General features: G+C 41.6%; 1 protein-coding gene across 2 annotated transcripts; it reads left to right on the top strand.

The window, feature by feature from the left end:
- Positions 1 to 1,123: 1,123 nt before the first annotated feature.
- HSD17B2 (hydroxysteroid 17-beta dehydrogenase 2) lies at positions 1,124 to 23,870 on the top strand. 2 transcript variants are annotated; one of them, XM_027685224.1, is made up of 9 exons: positions 1,124 to 1,191; positions 4,807 to 4,964; positions 7,525 to 8,738; positions 10,613 to 10,696; positions 11,074 to 11,225; positions 16,324 to 16,536; positions 16,864 to 17,049; positions 20,394 to 20,531; positions 22,093 to 23,870. In XM_027685224.1, the coding sequence occupies exons 5-9, from the start codon at positions 11,078 to 11,080 to the stop codon at positions 22,449 to 22,451; spliced, it is 1,044 nt and encodes a 347-aa protein (XP_027541025.1). In that variant the 5' UTR covers positions 1,124 to 1,191; positions 4,807 to 4,964; positions 7,525 to 8,738; positions 10,613 to 10,696; positions 11,074 to 11,077; the 3' UTR covers positions 22,452 to 23,870. The 2 variants fall into 2 exon arrangements, with proteins under 2 accessions (XP_027541025.1, XP_027541024.1); XM_027685223.1 differs by lacking the exons at positions 1,124 to 1,191; positions 4,807 to 4,964; positions 7,525 to 8,738; positions 10,613 to 10,696; positions 11,074 to 11,225 and adding an exon at positions 11,411 to 11,687.
- The last annotated feature ends 233 nt before the right edge of the window (positions 23,871 to 24,103 follow it).

Here is a 24,103-nt window from a genome sequence, read left to right as displayed (position 1 = left end):
AACCAGGACTGAACAAGGATGCAGGGCTCCATCTCCTGTAGATTATACTTTAAAGAGGGATCTCAGTTAGCATCTGCTGCCACTAAATCTGGTTTTTATAGGTAATCTTGGTATACTATTACACCCTTAATGTGTTCCATAATTCAGACTTCTTAAAATTAGAATTATTAGATTATTTGGGTTACTGAATTTCTTTAACAAGTTGACTTCTTGGTGCTTCTGGCCATAATAGCTGAAGTAATTATCACAGACTGATATCTTGGGATGAAGGTGCTGTGGGTTACAAACTTTTAATTTACTTTGTTCTGTTATGGAATAAATAGAGGAATATTTAGTATGCAAACTCAGGCTAAACTAAACATCTGGATGTAAATACTGCAGAGTATACTTCATGTGTAGTGACTACATCTTGTTTGGTGCATCGTGCTGGAGGCTGCACAACAGCACTCTAAGAAAGGTTGTCAGAGTAATTTTTTTCCCTCTGGTACATGTGTTCAGTGGCTGCATTTGCAGCCTTTGAGTTATGGCTGTTGTATTTCAGCTGCACTTGCTGAAGCCTCTGGGTGATGGAGCTGTCCAATTTTGACTATTTTAGTAGTTGAACTGTACTCTTGCAGGTGAGGTGCCAAATATGAACCTTCAAGACCATTCAGCTGAGTCTTCGTGTTCCTTTACAGTAGGTACTGATTTTATAAAAGCTTTATGTGTTCTCTGGCATTTTAGAGATTTCAGAGATTACAAAAAGACTTATTTAGAACAGCACAACACCCAAGTGTGTGATGTCATTCCAAAGAATGGATGAAAATAATTGTTGCCACTTCTCACCTTTTCGTTAGAAGTCTTTGTATTTTCCTCTTAATATTCTGGCTTGTAAACTTGAACTTTCATTTTCAGGGATGATTTGTTGAATGTATCTCTGTTTGTGCAGGCATGTGCAATGCTGGATTGTGCTTCAGCCTCATGAGGTTGCAGTAGCTGTTTAACATGCTCACAAAGTTTCACAGAGTTCCAGTTTTACAGATTCCAGTGTTACTAAATTTCTGTCACGTATCCGATGATCCTAAGGGTCTTTTCCAACCTAAATGGTTCTATGATTCTTAGCCCTTAAAAATACTCATCTGAGACTCAGCTTTGTACTTTTTCTAACTGGACTTGGATTCAAGGAAGATGTGTGAGAGAAGGATAGAAAAGGTAAGAGTGGAGTGCAAAGAATCCCTGCCAGAATTGTGAAACTGAGGCAGTGCTCAGGACTGAACCTGTAGCAGTTCTGCAAAACAGCATCTTGTAAGGAACCTCACCTGGATTAGCATCTCACTGCTACTTTTCCCATAAATTTTAGCTGAATGTGTCTCTGCTGCAATGTAGGTACAGTTTGTGCCTCAGTGAAGATCTTGGATTGGACACTTGCTCTGATGGCAAGTTGGTTCAAGTTTGAACAATTCATGCCTTCAATAGAGGAGTAGGAAGAACCTCACATTCAGAATTTTTAAACTCCTGCCATTTTTAAATTTAATTTATTTATTTTGAGCAATTATGCTTGGATCTGTCAACACTGAAATTTTGTTTATGATAAAAGACATGAAGCAAGTGGAGATGATAACATCAGATAAACTAGACAGGAGAAGTATCTTGTGTGTAGGAAACACTCTGTGAATCACAACACTGAGGCCAGGTGTGTCATGGTTAGCAATTGGCCACAGGCAAAATCTTCATACAATAACATATTTTATTCAGGCTTTTGGCATAATCCCTGTGGATTAATAATATCTTTTTTCCCTGGCCCCTTGTGTAAAAGCAATTTTTTTCACCTGTGTCTGCTGATTTACATATGTGTGTGTGTAAACCTGTCTTACACCTCTCTCTGATTCAGCAGGAAGATGCTGACACCCTCTCTGATGAGCCCACCCACCCTTCCAGTCTCCACTGCCCACTTCTGATTTTCTCAGCTGGGCATCTTCCTACTTTTTCTCATGTTTTTCTCCATCTCCAGAGAAGTTCTGTGTAAGCATCTGCAGCATGATTCTCTGCTGACCTTTAAACTGTGTTATGATGTCTATAAAGCATTATTTGATGGTGTTTAGCTTCCCTGTGCTCCGGGAGCACTTCCTGTCAGGCTGGTATCTGCATATTTGAGCAGCAGGGGCCGGGACTGAGAGTCGTGGTACAGCAGTTCTCATCTGTGAGATTTTTGACTAATTAGAAGATGACCTCTCTGCTTCAGTTCATTTGTGTGTACTGTGGGAACAGTATTTCCATCATGCCTTTTACAGCATTTGTGATAGCTCAGTGCTTAAATATTCCTGAAGGAAAGCAGTGCCATTTAAAGAGGGATCATGCCAGCATAGTTTTGCTTCAAAATACCTCTTCTTTATTTTCTGCTGTAGAGTCCGATCTCTAGAGGTGCTTAATTCTTCCCCACTTCTCCAAATATAATTGGGTGTCTCATTTCCATTTGCCATTTTGAATATAACTGTGGGGATAGAAGACTGATGGGTGAACCAGTTATCAGCAAGTAAACATATGGAAGCGAAATAATACAAACATATTCCATCTAATTTTTTTTATTTAGTTTGAATTTGACCAGTGAAGTTTGGCCAATATCTACGGGTTACTGTCAGTGCTTCTGGTGGTCCAGTTTTAATGACTGCTTGGAAAACCCACTGCCTGTCTGTCTTCTAGAGTCATGGAATGGTTTTCTCTGGGGCAGTCTCTCCTTGTTTTGTACAGATCATTTCAAACTGCATTGTTTTATCAAATGCAATTGTAATAATTCTTCTTTGCAACCAGTTATAAAGGCAAGAACTTTTAAACTTTAAACTTTTAAATGACATTGAAATTCTAATTTTATCAGTGCAAAGCTATATTTGAGAAGAAATTTTACTTTATTTAAGAATAAAAACCCAGTTTAAAGGAAGCAAAAATTACTCTTAGGATGGTACTTTTAAATCCAAGTTTCGGTCCATAAATTTGATTGAAAGACTGGAATATTTAACCACTACCGTAAAGTCCTTAAGAGTTGGAGATGCTCTCTGCTTTAAAATGTTAGAACTGAGAAAAAGGGGAATCAAACCCACATATGAGCTCATTATTAATAGTAATCGAGGTCTAAAAGCCACCTTGGATACTTCTGTATATCCTTTTGAAGTTGATAGAAACTGTGTCATGTATCTGAGAACCCTCTTAAAAGCGGGTGTCTGGAATAGTTGTTGGGCATGAACTATTTAATGATATTCCAGCTTGTCAGAATGAAAATCCTATAGCTTGGAACATCTTTATGTTGTTTCAGAACACTGTCAATGTGTTTACAAAAACTTTTGCCCCTCAGTTACAAGTACAAATGTGGTTCAGCAGTGAATAAAAGTAGCTGCCTTCTGGTGGCCATTTGCATTCCCATATTTCAGTTCAGTTCAGGTCCTGGACATATTTGTTCATTGCAGAGGTGCTATCCTGACTTACATCCCTTACAGAGAGTGACAAAATGTACCATGTCATAGAGAATGGGTTAAGGGCTATAAAAAGCTATTAATTTTAATAATTGTGTCCTGAATCTCCCCATATGTGTATATATAAAAATATAGATAAATATAAAAAATTCCAGAAATCCCAAGGAGAAGACACAGAACTTGTCTGCCATCTGACATTTTGACAAGCTCTCCAGAATTAATCTGTCTAGGAGCTACTATGCTCTGCTTAATTATGGAAAGGCTGCATCTGTGTTCAAAGCTGTTGAGAGAGAAAGAAGAAAGTAAAAATGTCCGCTAGGTTTGATTAACTGCTTTCAGCCTGATGAATAAAGACAGATGGTTACTAGTTATTTTTCCTTAATGGATTTTGAAGCTCCATTTGGTGGATGAATTAAAGTTATAGGTCCCAAATCAGCCTTTGAAGATATGCCTGCATAACCCTTAGTGATTCTAGCAAAGTTTGCATGCCTCCAAGAGAGACGCTTGCCCTGAGGCTCTTGTACATGTTGTTGAAAAACAGTTTTGAAATAAAAAATGCAAGTTTAGAGTATTAATAAAATAAGTTACAAACTCTGCACAGCTCAGGCAGGAATCCCTTACAGGGGGTGATTATTTTGAAGAGCCTGTGCAGACTTATCCCCATAGAACCTGTGCCTGCTCAGGAATGGCCTCCACCTGGAGCTTGGCAATGTTTTAATACTGACTTTAAAACTTGGAGAAGTTCATTTTAAAGTTGCACTTGATAGTTGTATTACCTGGAAAGTGAAATAAATAGTTTTATGGTGCAGGTTCATTTGCATGGATCAATTAGCATATCTCAAATCCAGGTGGGGGAGGTCTTTAAGGCAGGCTCTAATTCTGCAGGTGTGCATGTTTAAAAACATGGCTCTGAGTATTTCTGTCCTTTACTTGCCCACGAATATCTGTGTTGACTTTTAAGAATGTACCTAATTGTCCGTGAGTTTGGGCTCTTGGGGAACATTTAAACCTAATGGGTCTCAGGATTGTCATTCAGCAACCTATTAAATCATCTGTTTAGTTTTATGTGTGGATAGTCATAGTGATTTTAATGGGATTAAATATGCTTACGTCTAAACAATTTTCGAGTCGGGGTTAAGGTTACTGCGCGATATAAAATGTCGAAGATGGACAATATAATAAGGGGAAGCAAAACAACAAAAAATGGCATTGAATATACAGCTTTTTCCGTAGTTGGTGGATTGCCTAAAGAAAAAAATATCATTAACTAAAATGCTACCTGCCACAGAACCATCAAAGCCCCCCACAGGTCCTGAAAGGGACCACGAGAGGTCATCTAGTTTGTCCCGCTGCTCCCTGGCAGGATCATCCGTCACTAAGTCACTCCTGACAGAGAGCTGGTCTTGCTGACAGCATTCAAACGCAATTGCAGCAGTTTACAAGCAGCACAAACATGGCTGGGAGGCGACAGGAACGGGAATGTCCTTCAGGCCGCAGTGAAGGAGAAATCAGGGACATCCGGTACGTAGCAAACACGCATTCCATCAAAATAATAACGCAAGTCATTGGTTACACACAGAGTGAGGGCACCATTCCTCAACAGGAAAAATACCCGGCTTCACCGTTTGGGAGCGAGGGGCTTGTCCTTCAAGTGACAGAAAGCAGAATGGGTTTAGGGCAGGTGACACTTTGTTGTGGTTGACTGCTTAATGCTTTTTGAATCATCGCTCGTTTTTCATCTCCTTCTGCTTTGGCTTTCATTTCAAAGACTCGCTGATGTAACTGCGAGGAAAATCTAAAAATAAGTGAATTCCATTTGTGAGAGGCAGCGATGCTTTTAAGAGTTTGCAGATGGGAGGGAAGGCACGTCGCAGATGTGCATAGCTAATAACCCACGTGATGGTGGGGACGTGCTGCCACCCGTTTTCCTTTGTCCCCTTTGCAGAGTCCATGCTCAAAGCTCAGAGACATGTTCTGGGGCTCTAAGTTGTCTGTGTTTTATTTTTAATGTTGTCACTATTACAGTGAGTGATAAGTTATGTTGGTGATGATGTAAATGCCCTCACTTTGAAGGGACTCTTTCCTGGGGTCGGTTTCTCAGTTTGTCAGCTTAATCAGACTTTTGATTATGGTGTATGTCTAATTTTCTATTTTACCTGTTTATTTACATGGATATTTATGAATTTAACTGCACCAAAAATTATGTGACTTTTGCATAGATAATGCCTAAATATTTTGTTGTCTAATATAAACACCTCTGGAAAAGGTTGGATGTAAACCAGACGTTTCTTCAACCTGTCAATATCTGGAGACACGCAGGAGAAAAAGTTACAGAAAGAAGATGCGGAAGTGTGGATTTTATCTGATGGAGATGCAGTTGATATGACTTGTGGTTAGGGGAACCCTTTTAGAGGTAAGGCAAGCAAAACTGCAGTTGCATTTCAGGAAGCACCTGCAAAGAAACAAGCAGTGGGGTAGAAAAATGTGGAAACCCTTTGTGTTCTGGGCACAGAGATGCTGCCATTAACTTCAGAGAGGCAAAGCTGTAGAAAAGGGAAGGCAATAGGGAGATATAATAGAAATCCAGTTGGAAAAACAAATCTTGCAGTTGAAAGTACAGCTTATATCTTTATTTCTCATTTATTGAGGTACCACTATGCTGTGCTCTGTTCTAGACAGGGCTGGAATTTTACTCTGAATATACCAGAGGGAATTTTAGGGAACAGTCTGTGCTCTCAGAGAAGTGGACTAAGATAAACTGATACCTTTTCTCCTCTAATACTGATGGTTCATGAAGCTGTTTCATGTTACAGGATGACAGAAAAAAGGCAGGCAAGTGTAATTTCTCACAAGGATAACCTAGGGATGATTCCTGGATAACTTCCTAAAGAATACCTAATTGCCTTTAGATTCTATCCTCTTCTTGGAAAATAGTGACAATTGGGTTGATAAAAATGACTTATTTTGAAAAGAGTGCAATCCCCTTTTAGCTCTTCCTGAAAGCCTAGAGATACATAGATGTCTGTAGAGTTCAAGAAGAAAACCTCCCTTGCAAATACAAAGGAGTGCTCATAATGTTAATGATTTCTCTGATTTAAGATGTTTTGTCTATTGCAGAAAATTTACAAAGGGTTATTAAAGTTCATATAAATACTGAGGCAGAACTTACAGGCCTTGACTTCATTTACAGATCCAGTTTGGCCATCAGTACAAACATTCTTCACTCTGAGGTTCTTTCTTACATTAGAGAAAGTGACAGGAGATTTAAATGAGGAAGTTGTTGTTGCTGTTATTCTTATTATTATTGCCCCTTGTTAGAATTGAATGTTGGAGAATGATGTGCTACAGTTTTGTCTTCACTGCCATGTGCAGATCTTCAGAAATTACTGTTAATCTCTGAATTTACAATATTTACCATTGCTATATTTCTAAAATCAAAATCTGCAGTAGCTTAGAGGTAAAAGATGTTTTTTACTTTTCTTTAATGGATGCACACTTTATTTGGCAGGAATTATTTTCCCTAAGGGTCTATTACATAAAGAGTTTGCAGACAAAGGAGGCGTTACACAGCCTTATTTTCACTTGCACATAATCTTTTTTTTGCCCTAATTCAGGTCCTGCCTGTGATTTCAGAGATCTTAATTCACCACAGTACTTAGCTGCATTCCTGGCTTTAGGCATGGTAATGGGGACAGTTGGGATAATTAGGACAAATCATATTTCAAGTTGAGTGCATGAAGAGAGAAATGGCCGAAGGCAGAGGATTATCTCAACCTTTGTACAGGAGTTCTGCAGTGAGAGGAAAGTCTATTTGCCCAAATGAGTTTTGTCTGCGAAAGTTCAACAGCTTCTGCATCCAGGACTAATAGCCTGGCAAGTTGTGTGGCCATGAAGTCCAACAAAATCCAAATGGATGAAGGTGTTTAGACACTCTCAGAAGCTGTAGTATACAAAGTAAATAATTTTATATTTTTTTCTGCTGCTATATGGATTTACTCATTAGAAGCGTGTTTCTGTCTTGGTTAATGACTCATTTGTTGAAACAGATTCCAACCTGTTTTATGCTGAAATTGTATTCCAGGAAAAGCCTTGTATACAAGAGCCTCCCTGCAGAACTTGAAATGCAGAACCTTTACCCAAGCCACAAAAGCACATGAAGCACATGGAGCAGGAGCTCTCATGAGCAACAGTCACTGCCTTGCACGGCTGAAAAAGCCTGAATCAGCAAACAAAATAGAAAACTGAAGAGTTCTGTGGGAAATTCTAACCTGAAATGAAAAACAAATCTGTGACTGGCAGACGAAGCTGAAACAGAGATTGGATGTGTAGAAAAATTGCTTCATGCTTCTAGACAATGTAATTCGTGTTGCAACTGGGAAAGAAGAATATCAACAGCCAGCAGCTATTGGATATGGCACATGTACTTCTGGATCAAGGGAAAGTGCTGAAAAGATGTTGATAGTAAATTATTGGAAAATGCAAAGAAAGCCCATGAGAAAAGTGGCCAAAGAAGTGAAAAATTATGCAGGGTGAGGCAATAGAGACATGCCTGAAAGCCTTGTGGTTGAACTGGAAGCTTCTACTATGCTGGAAACTTACAGAGGCTTTAGAAAATATAAACATCAGGAGAACTTCTGAACTGCAAGTGGAGCCATGAAGAGCAAAGACAGAGTGCTCATTACCAAGGCAGAACCAAAAAAGAGCTTGGTGGTGCATTTCAAAGAACTTGTGACCAGGCTCAGCTTTAGCACATTTCAAAGTAACTGGGGAACGTGAATATTTTGCCCTTTTTTTTTGTGGTGAGAACAGCAATGGAAAGCACAGGCTGAAGTGATCATGCTGAAAAACATAGAGCAAGCAAAGAGTGTCAGGAGAAAAGCCTCAAATAACGGGGAAGAAGTAAATTAATAAGTGTGAAGAATTGTTTGTACCTAAAGAATGAGAGCGTGGTCAATGAGTTTATGCCTATGGTAAAGATGCCACACATTGGAGAGGTGTCCTTGCTTTGTGCTGAGAAAAGTCTTCTACAGTGATATAACACAGGGTGAAAGATGCTGTGACTTTGGAATTTGAAGGAAAACAAAGCTGGCTTTGGATTGTGTAGAGACTGGCTGATCACACTGCAAATAACCACAGAGTGACTGTTCTCCATGAGAGGTGTCTTCTTTCACCATTGCTTTAACTGACCTCCAAAATTCATCACTTGGATGAAGACACTCCCACAGTGGGGCACGCTTGGGATCTGCAAAGTCCCAAGAAGAAACATCAGAAACATGCACAGAGTGCTCAGTGAGGGTAAGCAATGGCACAGCAGCCGGTTCAGCCTGGAGGCTGCTTGGAATTGTTTTGCTGCTGTTTGGTGTTGGCACGGACTGACTATGGAATTCAGGCTTTAGTATAGATTCTGTACATTGCCAGGGTATAAACGTACAGGGCACTAAGTTACTGTGAGACGGCTCTGATAAGCTGGAAAGGAAGACAAATGTCCTGGCAAAGGTAGATGGAGCTTAGCCCCACATCAGTTAACTTCAATCCATACTCCTCATAACACAGATGTCATGTTGATGCAACGTCCTGATAATCTTTTTTCTAGCAAAACTAACAAGAAGGAGGTGAGATAAGGATGTACATTCATAGCATGAGTAGGCATGGCATAGGGAAATAGGAAATAATGCAAACACAATTGCAATCCTGTGTTGCTGTACAGCTGGGACAGCTGGAAACGTCCCAAAGAGGTAGAGAGGAAAGTAGGTGCTTTTTCAAGATGAGTAGTTGGCACGAGATGATAAAATTCGTCTTGTTGCAAAATTCTGCTGAAAATTCCTCAAGCAGCAGTCACTGATGCTGTCAGAGAAAGTGCAGAGTCCTCATGAAGTGGGTACTCCACATTAGCATTTCTCAGCCAGTTTTAGATCATACCCTCCTTTCTGATAGCAATCTGTGTATGATCTCTGCACTTATATGCAATTCTATTCCCACAACAGAGTGAACACGTGGTCAGCTTCTCATTAAAAGAAGCCTTTGGTGGTTGTATTTTATATTAAAAATATCATTTCAACAATAATTCAGACAGGGATCTGTCCCCACCAGCCCTTCCCACAGCTGTTCTGCGTTGTGGGTGCAGACAGGTGTTGTGTCAGTGCACAGCAGCAGGTGGGTGTATAATTCATGCATATGGCATCCCCAACTTTCCACACACCCCCCACACTGAGAGTCAGTGTCTGAGGGAGGGGATGTGCACGTGCACATAAACATTTCAGTGGGGGACGTGGCAGGGGAGCAGAGAGCAGAGGGATGGAGCTTGGAGCTTGCTCTGCAGGGGCCAGACATGGTGGCCACCACAGCTTGGCCCCTCGCCCACTTCTGTCCCATCCCCACAGGCTGAGGGGAGGCAGGACAGACATAGGGCTGGAGATGATCACTTCTGCCCCTCATCCCACTATGGAAAAGCTCCATCTCGCTGTATCCCGAAGTGTGAGAGTGCATGCTTTAAATGCCAGCAATTTTGAGATCATCTAAATCATGCGATAGAGACCAATAATGGAGAGAGCAAAATTCCCCAAGAGAATATTTAAGGAGATGCCTTAAATGGAGAGCAAGGTATAACTGACCTCAAGACCAGTGTGCTACTAAGAGCAGAAGCAGCAGATGGCAAAGAGAAGTGAATACAGTTCACACTTTGTGCACTGGTGGGAGGATGGGTGGATGAGTGTTCACAGCAGTCATGGAGGATGAACAGACCTGGAGGGTAATTTTCCTTTAAGAAAATGACCTAATCTCTAATGTAAACTACCTATAGGGGTTTGTAAACATTTCCACTGGCTGGAAAAGTGTATATTCAACAGATTTGTAATCCCATAAAACCCCAAAGGCATGATGGAATGGAAATGTGGAAATGGGCTGTTTCATGTCAGGTTTGCACCACGCTTCAATCTTCAGTGTCTGAAATCAGAGAGGTCAGCACTACATTTTCTTTTGGAAAACCAACTGGGTCTGTTATAACTTAGGTTTGCCTCTCAAACCAATTAGCGGGGATTTTTAAACAAGATTAAATATGCTTAAGTTGTATTTCAATCCTTCTGGCTGGCTGGATTTTAAAATTTTCTTATTGTTTACAGTAGGTGTTAAATCTCTCAAGTATACTTAATTGGTTACTTTTTCCCCCCCAGCTTGCTGTGGGTATCAAGCCAGGGATTCCTGTCAAAACTGAGGTGAATGTCACCACTGGAGGTCAAGTGAAGATTCAACCTCAGGTGTGTTACATGTGTTCACCTAACAAAGTGCCCCTAATGGCAAACCAGCAGCCACCCCTTCCCAGCCTCCCAGACCCTCCTGAATGTCAACTAGCTGTAGGTATTTGCTGAATGTGGAGTAGGTAAATAGCCAAAGGTGGGCACTAAAGTGGGGGAAGTCATTTGAGGCTTTTTGTTGACAGAGGAGGGTGTTCCATGTGTGATAAAGCCAACAGTAACCACGCAGTTTGTACTGCAGAGGTTAAAAAACCCTGTCCTGACTCATTTTTGTCATTGCCCATTGAAAGCCAGTTCCACCAAAACTACACCCTAAGTTTTGAGGCAGGAAATTCCAACTATTTCTCATAAAGGAGACTGTTCTTTTTTTCACCGTCCAGGAAAATGTACTTTGAAGATATAAAAAATTTAGCAGTTAATTTTTTTCCTGGAGCCAGCGCTTGCTACATCACATCCATTCCCAGTGCTGTCAATCATTATCCAGCCAGCATATTGTTCAGAAGGTGGAGCTGTCAGGCAGAAGGAATGAAAGGTAAGAAAGGGAAGGCTTCTGCTTCTTGCTGATGCCAAGGGTAAGTGAGATTATGTCAAACCTTTAAACAGAGTCCCCTTTCTGTGCCCCACCCCCTGCTCCTATATAACACACACTGCATTTAGCAATACCTGCTTTCACCCAGCCAGTGGTGGGGTGTGAGTGCCTGCTCTCCACCCCTGCTGATGGATGCTCTGGCCAGCAGCCCCCTTGGGTGTCTCTGCGCAGGTGTCACCGCGCTTTTTGGGGTGACCGCGCTCTGCACGGCCGAGAGGAGCCCCATGGACAAAGCAAATGTGCTGGTCTGGAGCCTCCTGCCTGCTTTGCTGGGGCTGCTCTGTGTGGCCCTGCTGGGGGCTGGTGGGGGGCTGGTGGTTTTTTTGGCCATGTGCCTCATCTCCTCCATGTACCTGGGTGGCCAAATTCTGCTGCCTGTGGGTGACAAAGCTGTGCTCGTCACAGGTAAGGTGCTGCAGGAAACAAAAACTGGCTTTTCTCACAAGTGGGCTGGAAAACTTTGTGTTCCTGGGGTTAGGGATCTATAAAGTGCATGCTTGTAAGAGTTCTTTTATTTTATTTTTTTTTTGCTTGTTTTATTTGCTTTGGCAGAGATTTTTTTTTTTCTAGGTAAATAAATGTTCTGAAATTAAGCAGAAAAGCATCTTAATAGATGCTATTATTTTTTTAGTGTCTCATTTAATCTTTACAAGTAGCTTTTTAGGCATGCTTGTGAAATTAACTGGTGCAAAAAGCATAAGAATACTTAGGGTGGTTTAATTTTTTAGGAGAGACTTATTAATTTGTGGGAGCCCTCAGAACAGTACATTCATTCATTACTTTTGTTTACTTGAATGTATTGTGCTGATTATGGGTGTACAGTTAGTTATCTTTGGAGGGGTGTGTGTGTACACAGTGCACACTGTATATCATGCAAATGTTTCAAGACACTGGTTTGGTGCCATCTCTTTGAAACGATATGTGAAATCATTCATGAGGGATTAATTCCCTTCACTAGCAGTGAAAGTTCAGAGCTAATTAATTCAGTCTCTATTAACACTCTGATCTACTCAAAACACACTTTTATTTTGCAGGGATGGGCATTTTTCTAGTGTTATGGCTTTTCTCCTGTTTCTTGTAAAACTTTAGATGTTGTTTATTTAGATGTTTTTTGTTTGTGTTAATCAAACCTTTAAACTGGAGTGCCTGCCAACTGCTTCTTGCACTGTTAATTTGCTGGGGTTTGTTTTATTTTCTGGTTTGTTTTTTTTTTCCCCCCTCTGGAGAGCTGGATTAAGTAGTTTTGGTTTATATAGCAATTTCTTGCAGAATTTCATTTTGTTTTATAGGGACACCTGGAAATAATTTAGCTTTGCCTAGCAAGCTTTAATATGGGGATTAAATATAAAAGTTGAGAGGGGGCAAATTCTCCCCTTGCAGTTTATCTGCCAGCTGGGTTTCTCCCTGCAGGTGTATCAGATGAAGATGGGTATTGGCAGGGGGAAGTAGGGAGCAATCCTATCCCACCCCTGCAGGCTCAGGGGTTGTTCTTGCACTTGGGCATCTCCTTTCTCCCTGTAAGACTGCAAATCTTCAGGAAAAAGCACTCTCTGGGAGCTTACCTGCTCTGGAGATTCTGAATTAGGATGGTATAAGGGAGTAAAGAACATTTGGTTAAAGTCCAGTCAGTGAATGTGCTGCAACTGTCCTGAAGAAATCCAAGTCTGACCATCTCTGACAGCTGATTCGTTTGAGGAGGCTACTTTTTTTCTTTATTTGAATCCTGTGCAATCAATCAAGCCCTCTATCTACTGAAACAAAAGTTTTACTGAACATGTGTCTTGGTTATATTGTTCTGATTGTAGTATTCTTCCCCATACCTACTATAGGACGTGTGTCCATGTGCATCTGCAGGTGCAAGGTGCCTTTAAATAGATTTTGGTGTAATTTGCTCCAGTTTAGACAAGAGCTGAGGCAGGCACTTTGTGGAAAATTGTGATTTTTGATTCTTTTTTTTCCCCTCCCCCTTTCAGCCCCTCAGGGTTAAGGAATGTGGCTGTTTCTGGGCAGCTGCCACAGTTTCTGGCTGCCTTTGGCCAGAGGCTGGAGTAGTCTCTGCTTCTCTCCCTGGATTTTGTCCTATGTTGTTCTGGTCCTCTCTGGATGGAGGGAGGTGCTGCTGCTGCTGTGCATTATTTAATCCCACAGTTACTGGAGTACCAGGGTAAGGGAAGACTGTGCCCAGTTGTTAAAATGCTTTTCCACATGAATAATTATGGGCATGTGAGCAGGCTTAGACCTGTTGCTGGAACTCTTCTCTTGATCCTCTTGCTGGGAGTGAGTGCTACGGTGTCCTAGAACAGAAGCTCCTGGGCATGTGAACACTTTAGTGTAGTTTGGTAAACCCAATAACCACTTTCCCTAAAAATTAAATTACCACGAAGATCCAAAATAACAGGAATTGTGGAATTCTGTCCTCAGTTATGAGCAGTGGGATGAATTTCCCCAGTTAATTTGGTCTTTCCATTCTTGGTGTGTGATTTGGTGTTTTATGCTCAGCATGAATCAATCATAAATTCTCAGTAGTGATTCAGTTACAGTCAGTAGTGACTGCCTTGCTTATAATAAATCCTCTCATAATTCATAAATTGTTTTAGACAAGACTCTTGCAGGAGTGTGGTTGAGGGAGAGTTGTTTTTTTTTTCCCTATAGAGACCAAACTACTGTTTCAATTCTAGGAGTTGAAGTGTAAAGTTTCTCTGGACTTCAGTAACAGGTCTGAAACTCAAATCATACTTCCCCCCCCCCCCAAAAAGGCCAGGGACAAACCCAGCATCAGGCACAGATAAACACTACTGTTATTTCCTTCTCAGGATTGCTACCCCAGTCCCACATTCAAGCTGTACTCTGCCCATTCTCAAGTAAAAGCTGCATTGTAAAACTTAAGTAATATGTAGCTGTGGCTGTGTGCTTTCTGGGAAGGATGAAAGGCGAAGGATTTGACCCAAAAGTAGGGTTTTTCACTAAAAGGAAAAGAAGGAATGATGCTCCACCCCCAAACCTAGAAATCCGTCATGTCTCTGGGATATTTGCAGGCCTCTTCATGTCTCTTAAGGAAATTCCAAGAATGCAGGTTTGTTCTTTCAGGTCAGGACTGGAGAAGCTTAATGTGATACTTGTAGTACTCCAGTGCGTCTTCAACAAATTGCAGACTTCTAAAATACCTAAAAAACAGATGCATTTTCTTTTAAGGAATTAAATAGAGCATGAGTAATCCTTTTCTGCATCTTGCACTGATTGATCCAGGCATTTAGTACATGTTTCCTTCAAGCCACCTGGAATTAATTTTTTTTCACCTTTCAGAACTAAAGCCTCAGTTAAAAGACAGAATCCAGAAATTAAGATCTAACCTGATTACGATGAGTCTCTTTGGCAGCCAAATTCTATTGACTAGACTTTGAGTGTAGGAGTAGACCTGTGAATAACTGTGATTGTATCTGCCTTGGTGTGCTGAAATCACAGACTAACCCTTAGAAGTTTATGGTCGGGTTAAGTAAGGAGTATTGCAGCTCTTTCATAGACAGGAAAACAGTAAAAAAACTGGCAGGAGTTCCAGTCCTTTGTCCCACATTCAGGTTTCCAGAGTTTGGAAGCTGAGTGTTTATGTGGTAAATTGCTGTTGCAGGAGATAGTCAAGCCCTGGGGTAGCTCTGTGGATCCGTGCAGAGCAGCATCTCCAGGAGCTTTCTTTGCTGTGGTTACAGTGCAGGGTGTGGTGCAGAACAGGCTGATGTGTCTCTGCTTTACAGTGCAAAAACTGTATTAATGTCTTCAACTCCTCATTTTCCTCTTGATATCCTTTGCAAAACTCCTGATACACAGTCCCTATAAACTCCTTCCCCATCTCTAGCTGTGGGAGGGACTTTTGACAGAGGCAGGGAGAGACAGGACAAGGGGGAATGGCTTTAAACTGAAAGACAGTAGATTTAGATTGGGTATTAGGAAGAAATTCTCCACTATGAGGGTGGTGAGGCCCTGGCACAGGTTGCCCAGAGAAGCTGTGGATGCCCCATCCCTGGAATTGTTCCAGGCCATTTTGGATGGCACTTGGAGCAACCTGCTGTAGTGGAAGGTGTCCCTGCCCATGGCAGAGGGGTTGGAATGAGATATCTTTAAGGTCCTTTCCAACCCAAACCATTCTATGATTCTTTCAATAGCAGCAGCAAAATACTGGGTCAAAGGGAGAGACTTGTGAATCAATCAAATTATTTGTTAAATATTCATCATCTGTACCTGGTGGGAGGAATTGCACAACTGTGATCCCAAAGGCCATTGTGTGTTTGCTTCCTGCAGTTGGTAGGTCATTGCTTCATATAGACAAAATCTGGAAATAAGTTGGGAAGAGTATAAAGAGGATAAGAGAAATTCTGGTGCAAGTTCGAATGAATTAAATAGCTGACTTTAGCACAAAGATGCTACTCTGAAGCTTTCTTAGGGTTTGAAAGCATTGAACTCCTTTGCAGGTAAAGAAACAGTTGCTTAGCTTTGTCTTGGTTACAAACTGTAACAAAAAAGTGCTTATCAGAGGGATCTGGGTGGTAGATGTTTGAATAAAACAATGCTCCTTTTTTGAATTAAAAAATAGAACCCAAGAGTTTGAATGGAAAAATGCCCTACAATTCCTTTGTCCATCAGAGATTTCAAATTAAAACATTAGTGTGTTTTTTCTTTTTTTTTCTTAGATACTTTTGTTATCAGATTTGGAACTGAATATTTGATTAAAACCAATCTAGAGTTTTATTTTCTCTATATGTGTGAAGTAAGTCATAGAATCTGTCAGTGGAAGAGCACGAGATGGTGCCATCAGCTCTGAGCCAAGAGAACGTGGTCTGTCAATCTTTGTGGCACATTCAGAGGTCCAGCTCCTCCAACCTTCAGATCTGAACCTTTATTCCTACTGACATATGCATTTCAGGGACTTTGCCATAATCCAGTTGTTTACATTTGCATGGATTTCCAATGTGTGTATTTTTTTACTTTTTTTTTTTTTATGACAGTATAGGACAGACCCACTTTTCAAGTGTCTTTTGGATGCTTTCAGGAAGCGACACCGGGATTGGACACGCACTGGCTAAATACCTGGATAGCTTAGGTTTTGTTGTGTTTGCTGGAGTTTTGGATAAGGATGGACCTGGAGCTGAGGAACTGCAGCGGAGCTGCTCTGGGAGACTCTCTCTCCTGCAGCTGGATGTAACCAATGCCACTCAAGTCAAGGAAGCCTATCTGAAAGTCTCAGAGAAGGTGCAAAATACAGGTACAGCTTTTATTCCATTTTAATGGGAGCATTAGTGTAGCTGCTCACCAGGTGCATCTCTTAACTGTTGGCTACATCATGGCTTGTGTGTGTAGGTCATTTCCATGGCATGGCCTTGGGCAGTCAGGGTATTTACATGGATGACTCCTGCTTTCTGGGACATAGGAAAATGGTAATGACTGTTCATGGAGCGGGGAATGTGTATCTGCAGCTGCAGATCATCTCTGCTTCTGTCCAGAGGCACCGTCTGTCTCATCAGTGTAATCCTTATGCCGTGGATTTCCTGCTCTTTGGCTGTATATTTCCTGTGCTTTCTCCTCTTCCCAGGACTCTGGGGTGTTGTGAACAATGCAGGCATCCTGGGCTTCCCTGCTGATGGTGAGCTGCTCCCCATGAGCAACTACAGGCAGTGCATGGAGGTGAATTTCTTTGGGGCCGTGGAAGTGTCCAAGACCTTCTTACCGTTACTTCGGAAGTCACAGGGGAGGCTGGTTAACATGTCCAGCATGGCAGGTGAGCTGAGCTAAAGCACCAGATAAATCTCTGGAACAACAGAAAAAACTATGAACTTCCTGGGCAAAAATGCCGAGGAAGATGTCAGTCAGTCTTTCTTGTCTATACACCCAGGGAATTAATATTAAGGGAATGAGTTCAGTGTTTTTTTTTTTTTGTTTGGGAGACTATTTCCAGAAAACAGCTTTTAAAGGAGAGTTTAGTATGGCTAAAAGTATTCTGTGACAGAAAAGACAGTAAAATTCAGATCTTGTGTTCTAGATGCTATGAGTGATAACTTTGTGAGCTTCCATAAAGATGGGTGATACCTCACAGATATTTCTATAACATGTTCAGGTGGAAGTCTGTGACCACCTCAATGTGTGATATCTGCTGATAATCTGGGAGCTGAAGAGGTCGTGTTTATATTTCTTTAAAAATATTTTGGATATCTTCTTAGAAATCCTTAGGCCTAACTTATTAGCAAAGTGGTAAATTTTTATTTAAAAAACAAACAAACCCTAAACCTACAACCTTTTAAAAAATTACCCTATGCTTTCCAGTTTTTTCCCCTAAATTGTTCATGCTATATATATGTATAACATGTCCTGCTATTCTAGGAGGACAGCTGAGATGCCAATATGTAGGAAGTCATGTAATACATTATCTGGTAGCCAACAGCTGAGGAGTAAGAATGCTCCTTTGAAACTGAGATCTGCTAGAAACAGGATGTCATGCTGCTGGAAAGTATTTTGGTTTCAGAATTCTTAAGTCTTTACTGTATCATGTGCTTCCCAAATTTTCCTTTGCTCTATCTGCTTGGAACCTTCTGTACAATTGGAGTCCACTCAAATCCTGCTGTATTGCTGGGGTGACTTGTGAAGGTGTGACCTGGTGTTCACAGCCTACATGAGGATGTGGCTGCAGTCTGGCTCTGACACTGTCAACTGTATTCTCTTTATAATCTCAAAGGTGTTCTATATCTGCATGTTTACAGTGAGAACTTCTTTTTTCCTTCATGCACAATTTTAGAAATTATACAAGGATTTGCATAAGTGTAATTTCTCTGGTGACTGCTATAAAGAGTCCAGCCCACAGGAAGAGCCTGAGAGGAGAATTTTGAACTCAAAAGGAAGGTCCAGCTGTACTACTCTGGTACTAATCACACAGGGAGCTCTGTTTCAGAAGTTATCTTCTCCAACTCATGCAACTTCCCTTGCCTGGTTGGATGGGTGCTACAAGTGAAAATTAAATTAATTTACAAAAAAAAGGGGTTGGGGTGGGTGGTGAAGGAAGTATCTATAGGGAAACTATATGAAACTGAGAAAACAGACAAGGCAGGCTCAGGGTAAGAAAGTTCCAGGTAAAATGTAAGCAAGAAAAATGTTGCCTGTTTCAGTTACTGTTGAAGTTTTTCCATATTAAAACAATTGCCCCAAATAAAGCTGTCTTGAATCTTCCAGATCTAAAATGTATGGAGAGTTGTAATCTTGCTGTGAAAACACTTAACAAGGTCTTAAATATTTAAATATCTTAAATGATGATACAGAATAACTCCTGTGTTCTTCTCACAGTATCAGTGTAAACAGAGCAAACTATTTTATGCAACAGTTGCCTGTATGAGTCTGTGTTCATAGTTCATTGCTGACACTTAAAGAAATCAGGACAGAATTATCAGAAGGACCTTTTGGTGCTGCTTTGCCCACCAGCTCTTGCAAGCACAGAGGCTGAGGCCAGACCTCTGTTTCCTCTGGGTGTCCAGGTGAAGCCTGCACTGGTGTTTTGGGGCAGATGTCTCAATTCTTGGCATGAATCCCTGAGCTGCCTTGCAGGGATAAATGGAGAGCTTCCCTGTGCTGAGTAATTTGCCCTTACAGGAGTTGATAATGACCCTGCTTAAACTATAGCTGTCTGCAGAGATGTTCTTGCCCTCAGGCTGCTTTGGGTGAATAGCTTCTTCTTAATGCAGGGTCTGAGGGTCCTTTAGTAAAACATTAGTGGAAAAGTTAGTGAGGTCTCATTGTGCCGAACCTCTTCCTGTCTGTGTAGAGCTCATTTAACTGGACCCAGGTTAGCCTGACCTCAAAGGGAAAAGTATGTGATTCAATTGGCTCAAACCAATTGAAACTCCAGCTTATTCAGGTGCATAGAGAAGAATAATTAACATGTAATTGGCCTGACTTTTTTAAAGAAATGACTCTGTGTAAGAAGATGATACCCCGGTCTTTGCAGTGCTATACCCAATAGAAGGCACGGGTGGCTGACCTGAAAATTTCCCCTGTATCCAAGTATTTTCTTTTAAAGGACTGAAAACACATTGAGGTCAATGTGTAATACGTGAAACAGAGGCTGTATGGGAGGATGTGTCCAACTGGCCATGCAGGCAGGAGGAGGGATGTGCCTCAAGGAGAAGGGCTGTCCATTCCATCCCCTCCTCCCTGCTGCCAGCGCAGCCTGTGGTGGCTGTGATGACCCTAAACCTGGCAGAGATGCTCTGCGTGGTGTTAACACCAACCTTGTGGAGGAAGTGGGAGGGCTGAAGAAGGACAATATGCTTAAACCAAAGCATGAATTTTTCTAAAGCTGGATAAGGGACAATCTGCTGGTTTCCGGGACAGAGGAAATCTCTGAATTTGGAAAATTTTGTTTTCTGGAAGCTTGTTTTTGTAAACATAGTGATTTCTTTTAAATTCACCTAAAATATTGTCTGCTTTCTTATATTTTTCATGTGGACAAATGCTTCTGGGCTTGGAGCAGATGAGTTATAACTATAGGCTGGGAATCTGCTTCTATGATGGGTCTAGGGGAAGTTTTGTCACCTGCAGAGTGAGATTCCAGCTTTGATTTGTACACAGAGGTTTTCTGCACTGTTGTCTCTGGTCTTTCTGAAACTGTCTGGAAAGAAGAGGAAAATAATTTGGCTTTATAAAGCTGGAATTGAGATTACTTACCGTGTTCTAACTATGGTTTATTGTAGGAGCTTGAAATTCACGTTACAGCAATGAGAACAGGAGCATAAAACTACTGCTTCACTATTTATATGAACTAAAACATTATCTGTGTTTCTCAAACCAACAGTCATAACTTTCAGCAGTTTTTACCCTTAAATGCAATACAGTTTATTTTTCTACCCTACAAGGTGTCTTATCAGGTGTTACTGTGCATAACTGCCATAAGCAACTGTTAATTTACAACTTTCACTCTTTTTTAACCTCTAGCAAGAAATGATTCCCTCACTGACTTGTCTTTAACCTCAGTGAGAGATGCATAATTCTGGTTGTGCTATAATCTTCCTTCTAAATCATGAAAATAAAGGCTGGAAAGAGCCACCACTGAAGTTTATCATGTTTATATTGCTCCTGCAGGAGGCATTCCACTACCGAGGTATGCTGCGTACGGTGCATCAAAAGCAGCTCTGTCCATGTTTTCTGGAGTAATGAGGCAAGAGCTTTCCAAATGGGGAATTAAAGTTGCTGCAATTCATCCGTCAGGCTTCAGAACAGGTCGGTGTTTGACATTTTAGGTTGTTCTTTCTGCCTCTCCTCTTTCCCTGTAGTCCAGCATCCTCAAACAGAGCCCTGAGTGATGTTCAGGAGCCAGACTTTTTTGCCATTCTTCATGTTGGTTATGAAAATTAAGATCTGTGTTTTTTGTGAGACATACTCCCTCCAGTACAGCACACTGCCTGCCTCTGCCTCTCCTGGGCAGAGCTGTCTTTGCTGTGAGCTAGGGCAGGATTCAGGCAGTTGGTGCCTTTCCTTTGCTCCAGCTTGGTTGAAGCCGATGAACCAAGCATCACAGTGTTTGATTTGGGTGTTAGGACTTGCTTGTTCTGCATGAGAGCTCCAGATCCCCGTGTCAGTCCTGCCTTCCTCAGCATCAGAGCTCTCTTTATTGAGCTGCTCCATCTTGCATGGCAGTATCTGCAGCAATACCTGTCATCCTGCTTACCTGCTGTCGATATCACTCTATGTAGCCTCTGATCTTTCCTCTCCTTGCCTCTATTGTGCCCCTGCTGCTTTCTGTTCCAAATCCTTCTCCTCCTTCCACTGATCCAAGCACTCCTTGCAGAGCCTGTCTGGGTTCCAGACTCATCTCCTGCTGCACGTGCCCTCGCTGCACCCTGTGCCTGCCTGGTGTCACACAGTTCTGTGGGCATGCCTGGCAGCTGTCTGAGGACAACATCAAATCCCATTGCTCCCTACTCAGCAAGCCCTGGTGACTTCACAGAGACAATTTTTATGATGATTAAAAGCAAAGTGGTCTTTTTCATAAAATGTCCCTTCCCCTCATGCTTCCCCTCCTGGGGAGGGGCACTGGAGTCTGACAGCCCTGTGTGGTCAGTGGAACCTGCCTGAGGCTTTACCTTCAGGGCCCTGCTTAGCATTGGTCAGACTTATGGATCAAAATGAGTCCTGGGAATTGAGATTTAAATATTTATTTAAAGATTTTTCTTTATTTGCAATGCTTAATTCTTGATGTTAAGGCAATAATTGTATTGGAGAAGCCACTGCTTTCATTCCTACATGGTGCAGATGGGGTGGAAAAATAGATTTATTTATATTTTTAAATCTATCCTAACACAAGGCTCATCCTTCATGAAATTAGTTATTGAAATACTAATGTCACTTGTGAAAGGGGAGCTTAGCACTTGGCCAACCCAGCTGAATCCTGTTCATCTTAGTTTGCCTGCCTGTCCTCAGTTGCTGACATCTGTTAATAAATACTGATTGGAAACAACCACAAAATGAATAAGGACAGAATGGCAAAGGGCTGGAGGAGGGGAAAAGAATGCTGACTTGGCTGTGAGAGAGGCTTTTTAGGTAGAGTTGGTAACCAAATGATGCATGAACCTTATGCTTTTTGTGTAGTCTGTGCTTTCCCTTCTTTTCCAAGTCAAAGCCCTTGCAGTAACCAGCTGTGGAGTTTGTTCTTCACTGACACAGTTCAGAACAATTGTGAATCAGTGGTGATGGAAAACAACTTGTTAACTGTGAATTACAGATGATTTTTTTAATATTCAACCCCAAACCCACTTGCTATCCTGTGATGTTGCTACTGCAGGTATCCAAGGCACATCCGACCTGTGGGATAAGCAGGAAAAGGAGCTGATGGAGAACCTCCCAGCAGACACCAGGCAGGCCTATGGTGAGGACTATCTCTTGGGGCTGAGGAGCTACCTCCTCCACATGCCCACTTGCTGTGACCCCGACCTGTCCCCTGTGCTGGGCGATGTCCTGCACGCTCTGCTGGCCAGGAGACCCCACGGGCTGTACACTCCTGGCAAAGGGGCTTACCTGCTCCTCTGCATCTTCTGCTGCTTCCCTCTCTGGTGCTATGACTTCTTCATCAGTAAGATGCTGAGTGCTGAGCCTGTTCCGAGGGAGCAGAGACCATCAGAAGATGAAAGCAAAAACCTCTAAGGTGTCCATCAGCATTTGTCTCACTTGATGAGATAGCTGGGAAAAACTCTATAAGACACTGCTATTTATTGTACTGTCTTCGTTAAGTTGAATTTACACTGCCTTGCAGAGGTAAATCTTTGTGTTAAGAGTAATGTGGAAAAGCAGTGGATAAACAGAAATAGAAAACTATTCCCAGATGGGGCATTTTTTGAGGATATTCAGTGTTTTCCAGTCTTTATATCCTGGCCTCTTTAGCCTCTGGCGCGCTTGTAGCAAATGTGGGTAGAGTCCTTCCCACATCTTCGTTTGCAAAGCCTGGTCATGATGATGATGATATCCTGCCTTCTGTGTAAGGTATCTCATGAAATTATACAGTGCCTGTCTGCTTCACAAGGCATCACCAGCACACAGACAGATGCACAGCCTGTTTCTGAAAACAAAACAACCTTGAGAGTCAATAACCTTCTTAAATGTTACAAGGAGTTACATATATTGCTATCATTGGAAAGATTTAGAAATGTCTAATGAAAGTCTTTGCCAGTGCAGCTGCAGCCTAATATGTTTGAGGTTTGGTTTTTGGTTCTGTTGCTGTTGAACTTGTGAAATGATTGTATTTCCCCCCCCCCAAGTTTTGTGATGTATAGTTGTGAAGTTTAGAATGTGTTCTCTTTGCTGACTAGGCAACATAAATTAGTTGAGGGGGGGAATGAATAAAGACAGATCAATATCTTTATGAAGAAATAAACAATTTCCTTCCTACAGTGATAGTGAGTGTCATAGTAAGTGTATCAGCTGCTGATTTGATGTGACTGTCTGGGTCTTTCTGTGCATTGCCTGCATATGCCTGTGCATATCTAATTAGTAGTAAAGTTTCACCTCACTTCTGCTTTTTGGGCTATTCCTTATTCAGTTATGGGTTCACAAGAAGTCATGGTTTTGCCCATTTCTCCTGATACCTTCATATCTCCTTCTGCTTTGGGGGGAGTTTGTGCTCACTCAGTCTCTGTGTCGGCTTTACTGGAGTCCAGTGTCCATCTTCTGATTGACTGTGGTTGCTCCCTTTCCCTAAATCCATTCTAAGTGATGCATTTCTTTTCAAATGCTGAAAAATTAAAAGTGATCACATTCTGGGTTTTAAATGTAGATGAACACTTTTCCTTTCCTTTCTGAGCAACTTCTGTCATAATCCTAGTGGTGTGATATCCTCGTGCAGCCAACTGGACAAAATCACTATTTAATTTGCATCTATAGTGTTTATTCAGTCACCTTCCTGGGTCTTCTACATCAATACAAGTCTCCTGTAAACGCACAGAGGATGCTCAGAGGGCTTGGGCCATCTTTTTAATCTGTGCCCCAGTGGGGAAATCCTCCTGTCCTGTACATTTTGTCACAATTACTGCTTTTGCTGCTGAGGTTTATCACCAGGTGGCTTTATATCAGTCCCCTGATCACAGACTTTTGCTTTCCTTTGGGGAAGTGTGACAAAAAATATTTTAAACTCAGAAAATCTGGGACTATTTCTCTCTCTCTCTGCCAGTTTCTTCCTTTATCTATTTCCCTAATTTTTTATGTGTCAGCAGAAAGGCTTAATTTAAAAAAAAGTATTTAGTGACTGCATGGCTGTGACCCTTTCTGTCTTGCCTGACTCTTTGTGCTTTTTGGGAATCAGG

Source organism: Neopelma chrysocephalum, unplaced genomic scaffold, assembly GCF_003984885.1.
Source record: "Neopelma chrysocephalum unplaced genomic scaffold, ASM398488v2 Primary Assembly neopelma1_68, whole genome shotgun sequence".
Classification (NCBI taxonomy): Eukaryota; Metazoa; Chordata; class Aves; order Passeriformes; family Pipridae; genus Neopelma; species Neopelma chrysocephalum.
The sequence above is the reverse complement of the archived record's forward strand: the minus strand, read 5'-3'. Positions and strand labels throughout refer to the sequence as shown.